Source organism: Lemur catta, chromosome 2 (genome assembly GCF_020740605.2).
Source record: "Lemur catta isolate mLemCat1 chromosome 2, mLemCat1.pri, whole genome shotgun sequence".
Taxonomy (NCBI): Eukaryota; Metazoa; Chordata; class Mammalia; order Primates; family Lemuridae; genus Lemur; species Lemur catta.
Genome location: NC_059129.1, coordinates 125,066,644 through 125,081,051, shown reverse-complemented (window position 1 = coordinate 125,081,051; position 14,408 = coordinate 125,066,644). Strand labels below are relative to the sequence as shown.

Genomic DNA, 14,408 nt, shown 5'->3' with positions numbered 1-14,408 from the left:
TACAAACTATGGATAGTAATGAACCCTATTGGTACTAAACGTGCATTTCTTTTTCTTTCTTCACCATTTCACAAATAGAAGATTCATTCTTACTGCAGATGTTAGAAGCCTCAGCATACAACTTTGTTCTTTCCTTATTAAGTTGAAAACTTTCCCTTTTGCACTTAAAGGAAGCCCTTAATGGCTTCTCTTTGGCATATCTGAATGCCCAGCATCACTACTCTTGTGCTTCGGGGCCATTATGAAGTCAAATAAGCATGACTTGGACACAAGCACTGCGTTACCGACAGTGGATCTGATCACCCAGATGGCTACTGAGAGACTGACGGGCACGCAGTTTCTATAGTGTGGATCTGCTGGACAAAGGAATGGCTCGCTCGGGACAGAGCAGGACAGCTCAAGATTCCATTATGCCACTCAGAGTGGTCCACCCTTTAAAAGTTATGAATTGTTTACTTATCGAAGTTTCCATTTGATATTTTTGGACCACGATTGACCACAGGTAACTGAAACCGTGGAATCTCGGATAAGGGCAGGACTGTTGTATCCATTGAGAGGCATGGTTACCTCCCTTGTTCTATTAATATTTTAGTTTTATTTTACTAGAATATAAACTGCAGCAAGCAGGACTTTTTACAGTCTATTCACTGTTGAATCCCGTGCACCCAGAACTGTGCTCGTTCTATAGTAGGTACTCAGTATTTGTTGCTAAAGGAAGAAGTTTTAGCTTTTGTCATGCCTCATTTACTTACCTTTTGTTAGGTAAAATAACCTCAATTTCTATTTGGTGGTCCACGTAATTCTTCAGAAGCTGACTCTATAGCTCTAAAAAGCACATGATCAAAGTATAGATCAATCTCCCGGCCATAGCAATTGGTCACATGTGGGCGTGGACCTAAACTAGTACACAATCAGAGTGAAGCCCAAAGAAACTTATTTTTCTTCTGAACACAACTAAGGAAATGTAAGAATGGAGCTGTGAGTCCAGACACAGAGCAGAGGGACAGAAAGTGACAAGTCATTGCTGTTATTACTGAACCACTGGAGTAAACTGCTACTGTAGCCAGACCTACCTCTAGGTTTTTCAGTTATGTGACAGTAAAACATTTCCTTTATTATTCACGCCAAGTTTAGGGCTCCCTACAATGAAATGCATTCTAAAACCACTAAGAAGCATCACAAGTGTAAGGTGAAAAAGGCACCCACAGAACCTGAACAAATCATTTTGTTTCATTGCACTGAGAATATAGAAGGGATGAGACAGCTCACGTCCTCTGGGTTCCGGCCTCTGAGGAGGGTGGAATCAAGAGGCGGAAGAAGCCTTGGGGCCTTCAGGTCACTCACACCTGTGTCTTACCCTTGGCTGTTACCAAATCACCTGGGAACTTGATCAAAACAGCTTCCTCCACCCAGTTCCACTGTGTTGAGCCAAATCTCTATGGGTGGAGCTCCTCATCTGTTTTACAAATTCTAAATGATTCTGATGCGCCATCTCTCCTCAACTTCTGTAAACTTGACTTCCCATTGGTAGAAGGAAGAGGCAGCATAGCAGATCCTGGTGCTAAGGCTGAAGTCAAGTACAAAGCACTGAATAGATACATGGTGGTCTTCGGAGCATGGATAACTCCTTTTTGAATCACTTTATAGAAGTCCCAAAGTAATTAAAAACGTAGACTATGCACAAGAATCTGTAGGGCTCTCTCCTATGTGTAAAGGGCATCTGTTTGACTGCTAAATGCTTTTTGTTTTTCCTTCCTGATTCTCAGATAAAGTTTGAAGAGTTGAGATGACCAGAGAAGTGACTACTAGATAAATGGACCATGACAGACCATTTTTAAACCGATTTATCTCCCTTTCACTGTTCTTAAACAATAAGGGTGGATTCAGGGTTAGTGAATTCAAGGACCCACTGATGTTACCCAGGGCCAAGGAGCTTTCATATTTTCACTTTGCCATCCTCAACAGTTTGCTTTGGTTCTCAGGCTTGTCTCCCGAGATGGTTCCCAAATAACTAGCTGCTCTGAGCATCGATCCTCACGCAACAGCAACCACAAGCTGGCAGGGTGGAAGAGGGCATGTTCCTTCCTCAAGTCCCTTTTTAAGTTCCTTTAAGGAGAAGAAAAGTCTCCAGAAGCTCTCTAGCAGCCACCCCCTATGTTTCCAGGGGCAGAATTAATATCTATACACCCTTTCCTAAACCAGACACCATGATTAATTCAGTCCAACTCTGACTCACCCTTGGTGGGGTGGGGTTACCAGCCACCCTGGAAGCCTATTTACCTGAGGAGAAAAAAACAGAGCTTCTGTCAGGAAGAAGGAGAAAAATGTGGAATGGCTTCGTTGGGCAGGTAATCCACCATGTCTAACCTACGAAGCAGGAATTGAAGACAGATCAGAGGAAAGAGCTATCCAGCTACCTTGAATTAATGAAATAATGAAAAGTCTTGAATGAAGCAAAGTATTAATATTAGTAATCTCCTATAATCTAAAACTTATCTTGAAAAACTTCTTAGAGAACTAGGTAACAATGCCTATTTAAATACAGATTTTGGTAGCCGGAAGTTGATATAGGTGTAACAAAATGTGGGGTGGCTTTGGCACTGAGTAGCAGGTGGCGGGTAGAAGGACATTTGGGAATAGTGTCCGGTGAAGCCTGCAGAGCCTTGAGAGAACTGTCAGGGAAGCCAGTGGCCTTTGGGGAGGCAGCGGGTGAGGGCTCCAAGGAAGAGCAGGGCTCCCAGGCCTCAGCACAGGCTCTTCCTCTCCTGCACTCAGAGCCACGGCTGCCACGTGCTGTGTGTTCAGGGAAGGAGGTCTCATGTACCTTGGTCCTTACAGATCTAGAGGAGGCTCAGTGAAGCAGGCAACAGAAGACTCAGGAGAACTGAAACGTGGTTGGGGTCATGATTGTCCCCGAACTGTGGAGAATACAGACACGAGCCCAGGGTGATTCTGTCAGAGAGAAAGCTGGACGCTTCCATGACCATAGTCGGTTTGGAAGGTTCGAGTTGGCAATCAGTCAGTGGGGGGTGGGTGACAGGAAGAGTGCATGGGGCAGGACGCTGGAGGTGGCTTTATGTCACTTAAATGGTAGCAGCTGGTCCAACCCTGAGCAAGGACAGGACTGGAAAGCAAAGGTGGGGACTTAGATCGTGCACAGGACTAAGGTTCCCAAACTGTCATGGTTTATGGCATGCTTAAAAAAAAAAAAAAAGCAGTGAAAGGTGTAGGTGAGTCCCTAATCTGAGGGGATGAGGAGATGCCATCCTCAGCACCTGCAGCCTCCATCATAATTCAATAATGCAGTTCCTTTCACGTGCGCTGAGTGCCTGCTGCGTGTAAATCCTTCTCCTAGAGAGGCAAAGGCCAACAACATGTGCCCTTTCCTACAGAGACACTGACCCTGTCTGGGAGGCAGACAGATCATAGCACAGGGTGGCCTTCTTCCTGCAGCCGGAGCTCTTAGAGCATAGAGAGAGGCACTCAAATTTTTTCTGATTATCTTCTTGTTATTTTTGTAATTGGGAGTGTTTTGGATATCTCCATTCATTCAACAAGCATTTATGGAGTGGCTACTATGTTAGAGACAGAGTCGCCGTGCAGCTTTCGTTTTAGTGGAGTAGGCAGAAAGTGAATAAACAAGCAAGTACTGTATGTAACAAAATGTCAGGTGGTGCTAAGTGCTGTGCAGAGAAGTTAAACACGATAAGGGGAGAACAGCCCCACTTACTCACAAAATGGGATTGAGAATTTCAAGTGCATGGACTTGGCCTAATGTAAGCCAAAGCCCTTCTGTCCATCCCTTCTGGCCCCATCACAATAAAACAGCTTTGGGTTTTTGGTTTCTCCTTTCCTTTTAAACTGAAGAATTGTCTTTTTTAACTTCATCCACCCCTAAAACCCATCCCAATAACAAAATGCTAATAACATAGTTGTCCATAACTAGCCAACCTGTGTGGAAGGACAGGAATGTGTCCAGGGTACTGGGCTGCAGGGAAGCAGAGGGAGGAATGACCCAAATATCCAGACTTGCTTTGGATATTTAAACAGCAGTGATTTTAGAACAAGTGTACAGTTTGTCTTTGAATACTCCCCTCTCCTCTCTGACGAAGAGTCTCTGCTTCACTGAGTCTCCTTGGCCCAGCTGGGCACTTCCTTGTGAAATCCAGTTTTAGCAAAGAACCCTGCTAAGTTAGTTTAGCAAGACCTCCCCACCCTCAGTGTGTGATCAAGTTCCTCCTCTTCCCTCCCCAAGGCAACGTCTGGTCACCCAGGCCTGTCGTCAGCAAGAGTCCTGTGAGGTCAGTGTGGCGAGCCTCCCCCCTCCCCCTGATGTGGCCTCCTAGCAATTTCCATCCACTGACCCCCACCCCACTCCTTGGCTGTAAATGCCCACTTGCTCGTGCTGTCTCTGGAGTGGAGCCCAATCTCTCTCCCCACCACAAGGCCCCATTTTGGTGGTCCCTGTACCTATCAGCACGGTCCTGAATAATGTCCACCCTACTGTGCTTTAACAAGTGTCATTGGGTGACTTTTTTTTCTTTACCACTTCCAGCACCTCCACACAAAAACATTCAGTAACTCAGGGTGATACAGCTGTCCTATTTTCAAAATTAACCTGGAAGTGTGTTGTCTCTGAAAAACTACACAGCTGATTTCCTCACAGATCACAACTGAGACAGATGTCCTCAACTGAGCCCTTGCAGGGGCTGCTTGGAAAGACCTGGGGTGTGGGGGGTGTCCTAAAGTGGAAGTGGGGGCTGTTCTCTCTGAAATACACCTTGTTTGGTACATTTTTCTGCCCTCCCACCCCATGTCCAGTCTGTTCAGATGGAGACAAGTGACAAGACCTAACCTCTCGTGGGCTGGTCGTGATCTCCCTCTGCCCCCAACACATGCACGCACACACACACACACAGGCACACACACACACACACATGCACACACACACACATAGGCACGCACACACACACACCCCAGGGTGAATCCAGCCCCCTCTTGGGAATGCAGGTGCACAAATGTTGCCCAACCCACCCAGGAAAGCTACAAGTTTGAGCAGCTCCAGCCCTGGAATGAAAGCCCTTTGTGTAAGGCATTGCCCCTGGCCAGGGAGCAGAGGCAAGTCCAAACCGGTCTCACCAGTATGGCCAGGAGACTGATTCAAGCTCCTCATGGTTTCTCCAAGTGTGACAGACACAAACAGCCCAGTTTCCTTTAAGGAGTCACAGGAAAGGTCAAACTAGTCAAGTGACAGGGGAAAGACACCACTGGAACCATTAGTCATGTGGACACAGAAGTTTAATGTACTGGGAGAAAGCCACGACTGAGGCAGGAAAGAGGAACACAGAAGGCCGCCAGGAGAGGTGACATTTAAGTTGGGGTGAAAAGGAGAATTTGCCAGAAAGATGATTTAAGAAGCTGAACCTTTAAAAAAAAAAAAGTCTTAAATATCATAAAATTCCATTTAAGAAATCACCTTAAAACTTAATGATAGAGAATATTAGGACAGGAGACTCTTAGATATTTGAATATATCTCATAGAAGTTAAGAAGAAACTTTTAAAGAAAATTATGATGACATATTTCCCACCAATATTGCAATACCCTGTTTGTAACTGCAACTGCCTGAATTAAAACAAAAGTATTCGGAAATTCTAAAGCATAACATCTAAAACAATGGCCTCTCTGCCTTGAAAAAAGGTATTGCACAAATATAGCTCAGCTTACCTATAAAGATTTCAAGCATTCAAACAATGCTAATTTCTGTCATTTATTACCAAGCTTGTTCATAGTTACGGGGGAAGAGAGATTACAGGAATAAACATGATTCAAAAGAAACTCTTAATAATTAAAAGGTGATTGCACTGTTACCATTGGCAATCCACTCCTAAATATATACCTACGAGAAATAAAAACATCCATATATAAAAGTTTGAGCACAGATGTTCATAGCAGCATTATTTACAATAGTCCAAATGGGGAAACAGCCCACATGTCCATCGACTGATAAATGGATAAATAAAATATGGCATATCCACACAATGGAATATTATTTGGCAACAAAAAGGAAAGAAATATTTACACATGCCACAAAATGGATGAACATTGAGAAGATTATAATACATGAAAGAAGCCAGTCACAAAAGATCATATACTGTATGATTCTATTTATATGAAGAGTCCAGAATAGGCAAATTTATAGAGACAGAAAGTAGAGTGCTATTTCCTCAGATCGGGGGGATGCAGATGGGAAGTTGCTGCTAATGGGTAGGGGGGTTCTTTTGGGGGTGATTGAAAATGTTCTAAATTTAGATTGTGGTGATGATTACACAACTCTGTCAATGTACTAAAACCACTGAATTGTACCCTATTGAAAAAAGCAAAGTAATTTCACTGAACAGGTTAGTGTCATATTTTTGTTCCACAGAAAGAATTCAGTACTAGACAAAGGATGAAATTTCCAGTGACAAAAATGTCAGGCCTAAGGTTAAGCTGCCTCAAATTATACCACAAGATCTCTAATGACCTCCAGTGGTCACAACAAAAATTGCCTGGTTTATAGTACAGGACCCAGCATGTGATGCACAAAGCGGTTATAAATATGGGCTTTGGTCTAGTATTTCTTAGCTTGAAAGCTGCAAAGTTGGAGTAAAAGGAAACATAGCCAATGACTATCTATCCTAAACTGTCCCTTCCGCCTGATTCTTAAACACTGACTGAAGGGTTTACTTTTCTGTGGCCTGTCTTTGCAGCCTCTTTCAATAGAGCCAGCAAGGTGCCTGTCTCCTGCCAGTGACTACCTCAGGGAGAGTACGTCAACGATCTGCTTTGCAGCCATGGATGCAGAAGTAGCTGGCAAGGGGAAGGAGAGCAGAAATGGCCCATCAGAGGCCATTATAACCTACTTAGCTTTTATAACCTAGTTTGTAGGATTGGGGCTAAAAACATGGCACCTTGGAAGTCACTCTCTGACCTTTTCCTGCCTCTCTCCCATGGAGCATGACCATAAAAAATGTAAGAAAGTGTAAGAAAAAAGTGGAAGAAAGAGTGGGAGGCAGCAAAAACAAGCCAATTTGGTCATGCACAATTCTCAGATCCTTTTTGGTAGCTTCCTAAGAAATTCAAAGTTTAGCTAGTTACCTCACCACCAGGTTCTAGCAAACACCTAGAGTTTCCCTAAACTAACATTAGTACATAAGCCCAAACCACTTCATACAGTCTCCTCTGTAAGCTCGATGAAGTCCCAGCTCTCTCTGCTGGGGGTGAGAGGTTCATTCAATTGAGAAAGGACAGTGTAATAGTATTTTGTTATTACCCTCGTTGCTGACCTCAGGATACTAGAAATCCCCCGGACTGACACAAGTTCACCTATTTGGGGAGGAATCCTGGGAAATCTTTCTTTCAGGCACCTGCCACCAGCCTAGCTGGAGTCTTTCACTCAGGTCCGGGCACAGCTGGAGGGCTCTCTGGAATACTTTGGTCAGTCCACACTTTATGAATACCTTTAATTTCACCAGTGGGTTTCTAACATTCACCTAGCTTGTTAACAAGCCACTGGTTGCTCTGATAATAACTAATGACTGATATTTGCCATGCTAATTAGCAAAGTATCTGATAAACTGAGGTTTTGTGACCTTTCCAATCTAGAGCTAGCTAACGATCCCTAGAGTCCTCAATCCATTAATTCCTGATCAGAACACTAACTGCCCTTGGGTGTAATTTCAACTAACAAATGTCACACTGTCTATGCTGAATGTTTTAGAGTAAATTACAGACATAAAGTGAGGGAGGGGGAAGAAAAAGAACAAGAACCCCTTGGCAATCCTAGACCACTGCTGTACAAATCTTGCCCACATTCCTAAATGTTGCTACCATTGTCTCTTCTCATATATTGTTCAGATCTATCCATTTATTTAATGATTATTTACAGAGTGCCTACCTATGTCCCAGATATCCATTTGGAATATATTATCTGTCTTATAGTTCCCAGGAGAATTTAATATCCTAAGAGGATGTTAAAAATTCATTGGCTGAAGCTATTGGCAAGTTTTTGCCAAAAACAAACAGTCCCACAATAATATGAAGGTGGTAAAGGCCCCCACAGCAGCTCCTCTTCAGCCTCCTGGAGGAAGCAGAGTCTGGTTATAAATCTTAAAATATCAATTGCTTTTTTTTTCCTAGGAAAAATATAAACCCTTAACAGTTATATAAAATTTTACTATATTTTGTTTCCTTTAAGAACCAATGATAATGACATCATTAGGCCACACTTACTTTAACTGTGATTTACTGCATCGTAAAAAAATCGTGAATAAGAATTCTTGACGTTGCTTGTTAGTCCAGAGGTCAAACCAATGACTTATAAGAGCAACTCTTTCCTGAAAAAGCTGTAAGGGGAGAAAATGACATATCACTGTACAGTTCAGCACGTTCTTTGTTGCTAAACCATCTTTAGACAATCTACCAGCAACCTCAGAACTAATATTTGCATATCGTATTACACTCACAAAGTGCTTTCATGTATGTAGTCGGGGTCTCTCCTTTCAGTTTAAACTGTTTTTATCCAGGGATACCAACAAGCCCAGACTTGTTGGGTGGGCTGGTGGAAAACACTGGCGGGATGTAACTACGGAGGGCCTCCGAAAAACAAAGACGTTTTTGCTGGCTCTTGTTTCTACCTAGGCTGACGAGGCCTAGGGAAACAAAGTCCACACATTTCATCTTGAAAACACATGCTGGCTACACGTATTTAATTGTGAAAACAGGACCTTTTGAAGTAGGTATGATTTCACTAACCCGCTAACCGTGGATCTCATGGCACCCTCCACGCTGGAAGCTAATAAGTATTGCTAAATAGCCATTGTTAGTAGTGTCTCCAGGGAAGACATACACCAAGGACCAGAGTCCCCAAACCTGGGTTTCAGTCCAGCTTTGCTCAGATGGACACAGACAAACTCACTGTCTTATAAGTCAGGCTTTAGCCCTTGCCCTGTCTAGTCTCCTTCCTCTGTGAATGAGACTGAACCCACGAGAGCTCCGAGAACCCAATTTGCCTTCTCCATTGCCAGAGCTGCCCTAAGCCATTGAATGATGACCTTCTGCATGACCTGAAAATAGGAGTGGGCATCTCCAGGCCACGTGGAACCATGTGCTTGGCAGGGGAGAGGAGAGAAGATTACAGAAACACACGGAGAGACAGGCATGAACACTCCCACACCACCACGACCATTAAAAGCACCTTCCTTTCATCTTTTTCCCCACTACAGTAACCCATGTGTGTCTCTAAGGTCTCTGTTGTGTGTCTGGAGGTACAGAGGGAAAAGGGAGGCAGATCTAGAACCGCCCATAAGGTAGGAGCTGGGGACTGGGGTGAGGAGTGACTGTCTCCGGGATAGACAAAGCTAGGTTTATTTTTGTTTAAACTGACTCAAAAACTAAATTATTCAGAGGGGTTTTCTTTAAAAATAGGGCAACATGAGACCCAATACATCACACTAAAATTAACCTTACAAATAAAACTAGTTTTATTCTGGAATATGTAACTCACCTGTCTATTTAGTGACTTGTTGCTAAAAGGCGTCCAGGCACTGAATCTTGTGTGGTAGGTCTCCACTTCCAGGGTTTTCCGGGAAGAATCCCCAGCTGACATCTCAGCAAATTATTTTCTTCTACTTGTAGGAACTATGGTTTTATTTCAATAGATGTATAATTAAGATCACCTAGAAACATCCAATATACTGAAGTTGTCCTTACAGGAATTATACAGTTATAGTAATTCATGCTTATAATACATAGATACATATAGAATTACAATAATTCATGTATGTGTGTATGTTTATATATATATAATAAGCCATACAAATATACCCATGAACTCCAAATCATTGCAATTATTCTGTCCTTTATCTACTTGCATTCAAATCTGAATCTAAACAAGTTGTTTTTCACTTCACTGAGAAAATGGGAGGTAAATAAAAAATGTTTTGGGAAATACTGTTAATGACTCAGAAATTGGCATGATTCTTTATCAGCCAGGAAGACTGATTTTTTTTCTTTCCCTGGAAAGTAAGAATTTGAAGTGCTGGAAGAGAACACTTTATCTGCCCATCTTTTGAGGACAGAAGTCAAAAAGGATATAAAGAAAAAAATCAGGCCAATGTATTAGTTATCTATTGCTGCATAACAAATTACTCCAAAATTTAACAGCTCAAAACAACACTTATTATCTCCAAGTTTCTGTAGATCAAGAATCCAAGTACTGTATTAGTCTACTAGGGCTGCCATAACAAATAACCACAGACTGGGTGGCTTAAACAACAGAAATTCATTTTCTCACAATTCTGAAGGCTGGAAGTCCAAGATCAAGGTGTCGTCAGCATTGGTTTCTGGTGAGTCCTCTCTTCCTGGCTTGTAGACAGCCTTTCTTCTGTATGCGTGCAGAAACAGAGATCTCTGGTGTCTCTTCTTCTTATAAGGACACCAGTCCAATCGGATTAAGGCCCCATGACTTCATCTAACCTTATTAGCTCCTTCTCAGCCCTATCTGCCAATATAGTCACATGAGGGGTTAGGGCTTATACATGTGAATTTGGGGGGAAATACATTTCAGTCCATAACAGGTGTCTCTCTGTGTCAAGGTCTCTTATAAGGCTACGGTCAAGGTGTTGGCCAGGATTCTAGTCTCATTTGGAGGCTCTGAAGCCCATTCACATTGCCAGCAGAACTCAGCTCCCACTAGCCATTGGCTGGAGGCCTCCCTTTCCTTCCTGACCACATGGGGCTTTTCTGTAGGGCAGCTCACATGGCAGCTGGCTTCTGTCACAGGGAGCACATGAGAAAGCCAAAGAGGGCACATGAGGGAAGCCACAGTCTCTTTGTAACCTAACCTCAGAGGCAACATCTGGATGTCACTGTTGCTTTATTCTGTTAGTTAAAAGCTAGTCACTAAGTCCACCCCACACTGAAGGGGAGAGGATTATACAAAAGCACAAACGTAATACAACCTATCACAGCACCCTTTGGGTCCGTTCCCTTCCTTTTGCACACGCAGAACACACTCACTCCCTTTTTAAGGGAGACAACCCAAAAGTTCCACTTCATCAATATTTTTAGGTCAGAGTCCAGAAGACATGAATGATTCACAACACTGTCTACAGAGTCACATACAGCTTCTCTTGATCCAGAGACCTTTGAACTAAAAAGATAAGTTATCTGGTCCTTGCCCCTACATACAATATATGTAATGTATAACAGGGAAAGGAGAACTGCAATAGATATCGCCATTTTTAAAGGAGAAGGATGACATATAAAAGGGTCCATAGCAATTCTGAAATCCTGCCATAGAAGGTTGGGGTCCAATTACCATTTTTAGTCTCAAACAATCACATTCTCTTTTAGACTCTGCCAGTGATTCCTTTGACAATGCCAATTTCTCATGATATATCTCAAGTTATTTATTTGATCCTAAGCAGTGTTAGGTGCCTTAATTGTTTAGAGATATTTCTTTTCTCTATATAAATTTACCTATCAGGCTTCCTTAGGAAGAGCCATACACTAAGTCTCTTTTCCATGAGACTTTTTTCCAACTGGAAGTATTTGCTGGGGACCACCTTGTTCCATTCAGAGATCCTAACTATGGTGTGACAACCATACTTTTGAGTTGGTCCTTGCCACTAGGTAGAGTTTCAAGCAGCATTTGTTGCTCAAAGGCCTTCTCAGTTTTTTCAGTACTAGTTGAAGACATGAATCAAATCACTCCTTCCAACCTTGCAAATTCCTGAGTTTTGGGGCTTTCTCTGAATTCATTTTCATTCCTCTTTGCAAACCAGTCAGGTATTTTCTGAGCTCCTTTATTTCTTGTAATACCTTGGCAAATGCATCCTGTAGTAATAAATTCAGTCTAATAACATTCATTTTCTACCTCTTTACATTAAGTACAAACTCATTAGGTATACAATATGTCTTTTAACCTATTCCAGACTACCAGTTTACAACTTTTTTCCACTGCATAATATGAATTGCCATCTTCTCATGTCTCTAGTAACAATTTCATACTGTCAGGCTGGAGGGTAATGCCACGTAATTTGGAATGTCTTACTGTTGTTATGGCAGCATCCTACTCCTGGAACCAATTTCTGTACCTACCAAACATTTAAGGAAGCAATAACACTAAACTTACACAAAACCTTCCAGAGAATAGAAAAATTGGGAATTATTTCCAACTCCTTTTATGAGGTCAGTATAACCTTGATCCCAAAACCCACAAGTACTTTACAAGAAAGAAATATTTCAGGTTTATTACTATAACTATAGATGCAAAAATCCTACTAAAATATTAGAACACCAAACCCAGATATACAAAAAAGATAATATATCACCACCAAGTTGGATTCAGTCTTGAAATATAAATTTGGTTTGACACTACAGAAATCAATGTTCTTATCATCATTAACAAAACAAAAGAGAAAAATAATATGATATCAGTAGAACCAAAAAAGTGCGTTTGATTAGGTTTAACACCCATTCGTGACAAAAATGTAGCAAAGTAGAACTAAAAGAGAAATTTCTCCCATCCAAGTACTAACCAGGCCTGACCATGCTGAGCTTCCCAGATCAGATGAGACTGGGTGCGTTCAGGGTGGTATGGCCATAGACTAGAAGAGAAATTTCTAATCCAAATAAGGGCGTATACAATAAACCTATAGCAAACACGAAACTTATGGGGAAATGTTAAAACTTTCTCTCTGATCACTACCATCACCTTTATTTAACATTGTTCTGGAGGTTCTTTCCAATGTGATGAACCAAAAAAATAAGATAAAATGTATAATAATTTTTAAAAAATAAAATTATCATTATTTGTTAATAACATAATTATTCATAGAAAATATTAAAGAATCTACAGATAAATTGTCAGATTTAATAAATAATATTTATTTATTAATAAAGCTCAGCAATGTTGCTGTACACAAGATTGATTATAAAAATCAATTGTATTTCCGTATAACAAATATTTATTAAGCAACAATATATCATTTATAATAGCATTTAAAAATCCAATTTAAACCAAGGAAGGACAAGTGTTCCACATAAAAAACTAAAAATTTTATCAAAAGGAATTTTATAAGATCTAAAAAAAAGAAGAATACACATCTGTGTAGATGTTGATTCTTCCAAATTAATCTATTACTCAACACAAGTTCATCAAAACCCAGCAGGTGTGGTGTGGTGTTTTGTGTATGTGCGTCTGTGTGTGTTTGACAAACTGATTATAAAATGTGCATAGAAATGCAAAGGGTCAGCAGTTGCAGCTGTGTTTTCCGAGTGCCTATCTCCCTGCCAGCACTGCGTGGTGGCCTCCCAAAACCTCCACCCAGCTGCCATCAGCATTGTGGTAGCCCATAAAGGAGCTGAGCCTAGTGGGAGCGCCACCTGGGCCCCATGGGCAAAAGCAGGAGCTGATGATCCTCATGATGTCTGGTGACAAAGGAATTTCTGCTTTCCCTGAATCAGACAACCTTTTCAAATGGGTAGGGACCATCCATGGAGCAGCTGGCACAGTGTATGAAGATCTGAGGTATAAACTCTCCCTAGAGTTCCCCAGCAGCTACCCTTACAACACACCCGTGGTGAAGTTCCTCACACCTTGCTACGGACAGCCAGGGTAACATCTGCCTGGACATCCTGAAGGACAAGTGGTCTGACCTGTATGATGTCAGGACCATCCTGCTTTCCATTCAGAACCTGCTAGGAGAACCCAACATTGAGAGCCCTTTGAACACAACATGCTGCTCAGCTCTAGAAAACCCCACAGCTTTTAAGAGGTACCTGCAAGAGACCTACTCAAAGCAGGTATCCAGCCAGGGGCCCTGACCCGAGCTATCCAGCCTCTCCCTGCATTGTCTTTTTATTTTTTCCTTAGATGGTCTGTCCTTTCCTTGATTTCTGTATAGGACTCTGTATCTTGAGCTGTGGTGTTATTTTTGTTTTGTTTCTGTTTTGTAAATTAAGTCTCTGGTTGAACCCTTGTGATGTATATTAAATAAATACACTTTGGTTGTTTTTTTTTTTGTAAAAAAAAAAAGAAACAAATGCAAAGTATTTAGAATAGCAAAGACAACTTCAAAAAGAACAAAATGGTAGGACTTACTCTACTTGATATCAGGACTTACTTATTATAAAGCTAGTGTAAATAGGAGTATGAGATATTGGCATAAGAATAGACAAATAAACCAATGGAAGAGATCAGTGAGTCCAGAAACAGACCCATGTATATATGGAACTGGATGTGTGGCAAAGGTGGTGGCACTGCAGGGCAGTGGGAAGAGATGAAAAGGATGACCGAAGTCAGTAACGTGAAGTAGAGCAACTGCCCAGTTGGGCCTAACTGACTCTCAGAATCACGAGAAA

General features: G+C 41.7%; 1 protein-coding gene and 1 pseudogene across 1 annotated transcript in view; one reads left to right on the top strand and one right to left on the bottom strand.

Moving 5' to 3' along the window:
• ECT2L (epithelial cell transforming 2 like) overlaps window positions 1-9,719 on the bottom strand; it is a 67,973-nt gene extending 58,254 nt beyond the window's left edge. Inside the window, 2 exon segments of the mRNA XM_045544457.1 lie at window positions 8,274-8,386; window positions 9,547-9,719. Coding sequence (XP_045400413.1) covers window positions 8,274-8,386; window positions 9,547-9,648 — 215 coding nt within the window. The 5' untranslated portion in view covers window positions 9,649-9,719.
• Window positions 9,720-12,594: 2,875 nt separating this feature from the next.
• On the top strand, window positions 12,595-13,890 carry LOC123632147 (annotated as a pseudogene).
• Window positions 13,891-14,408: the final 518 nt, after the last annotated feature.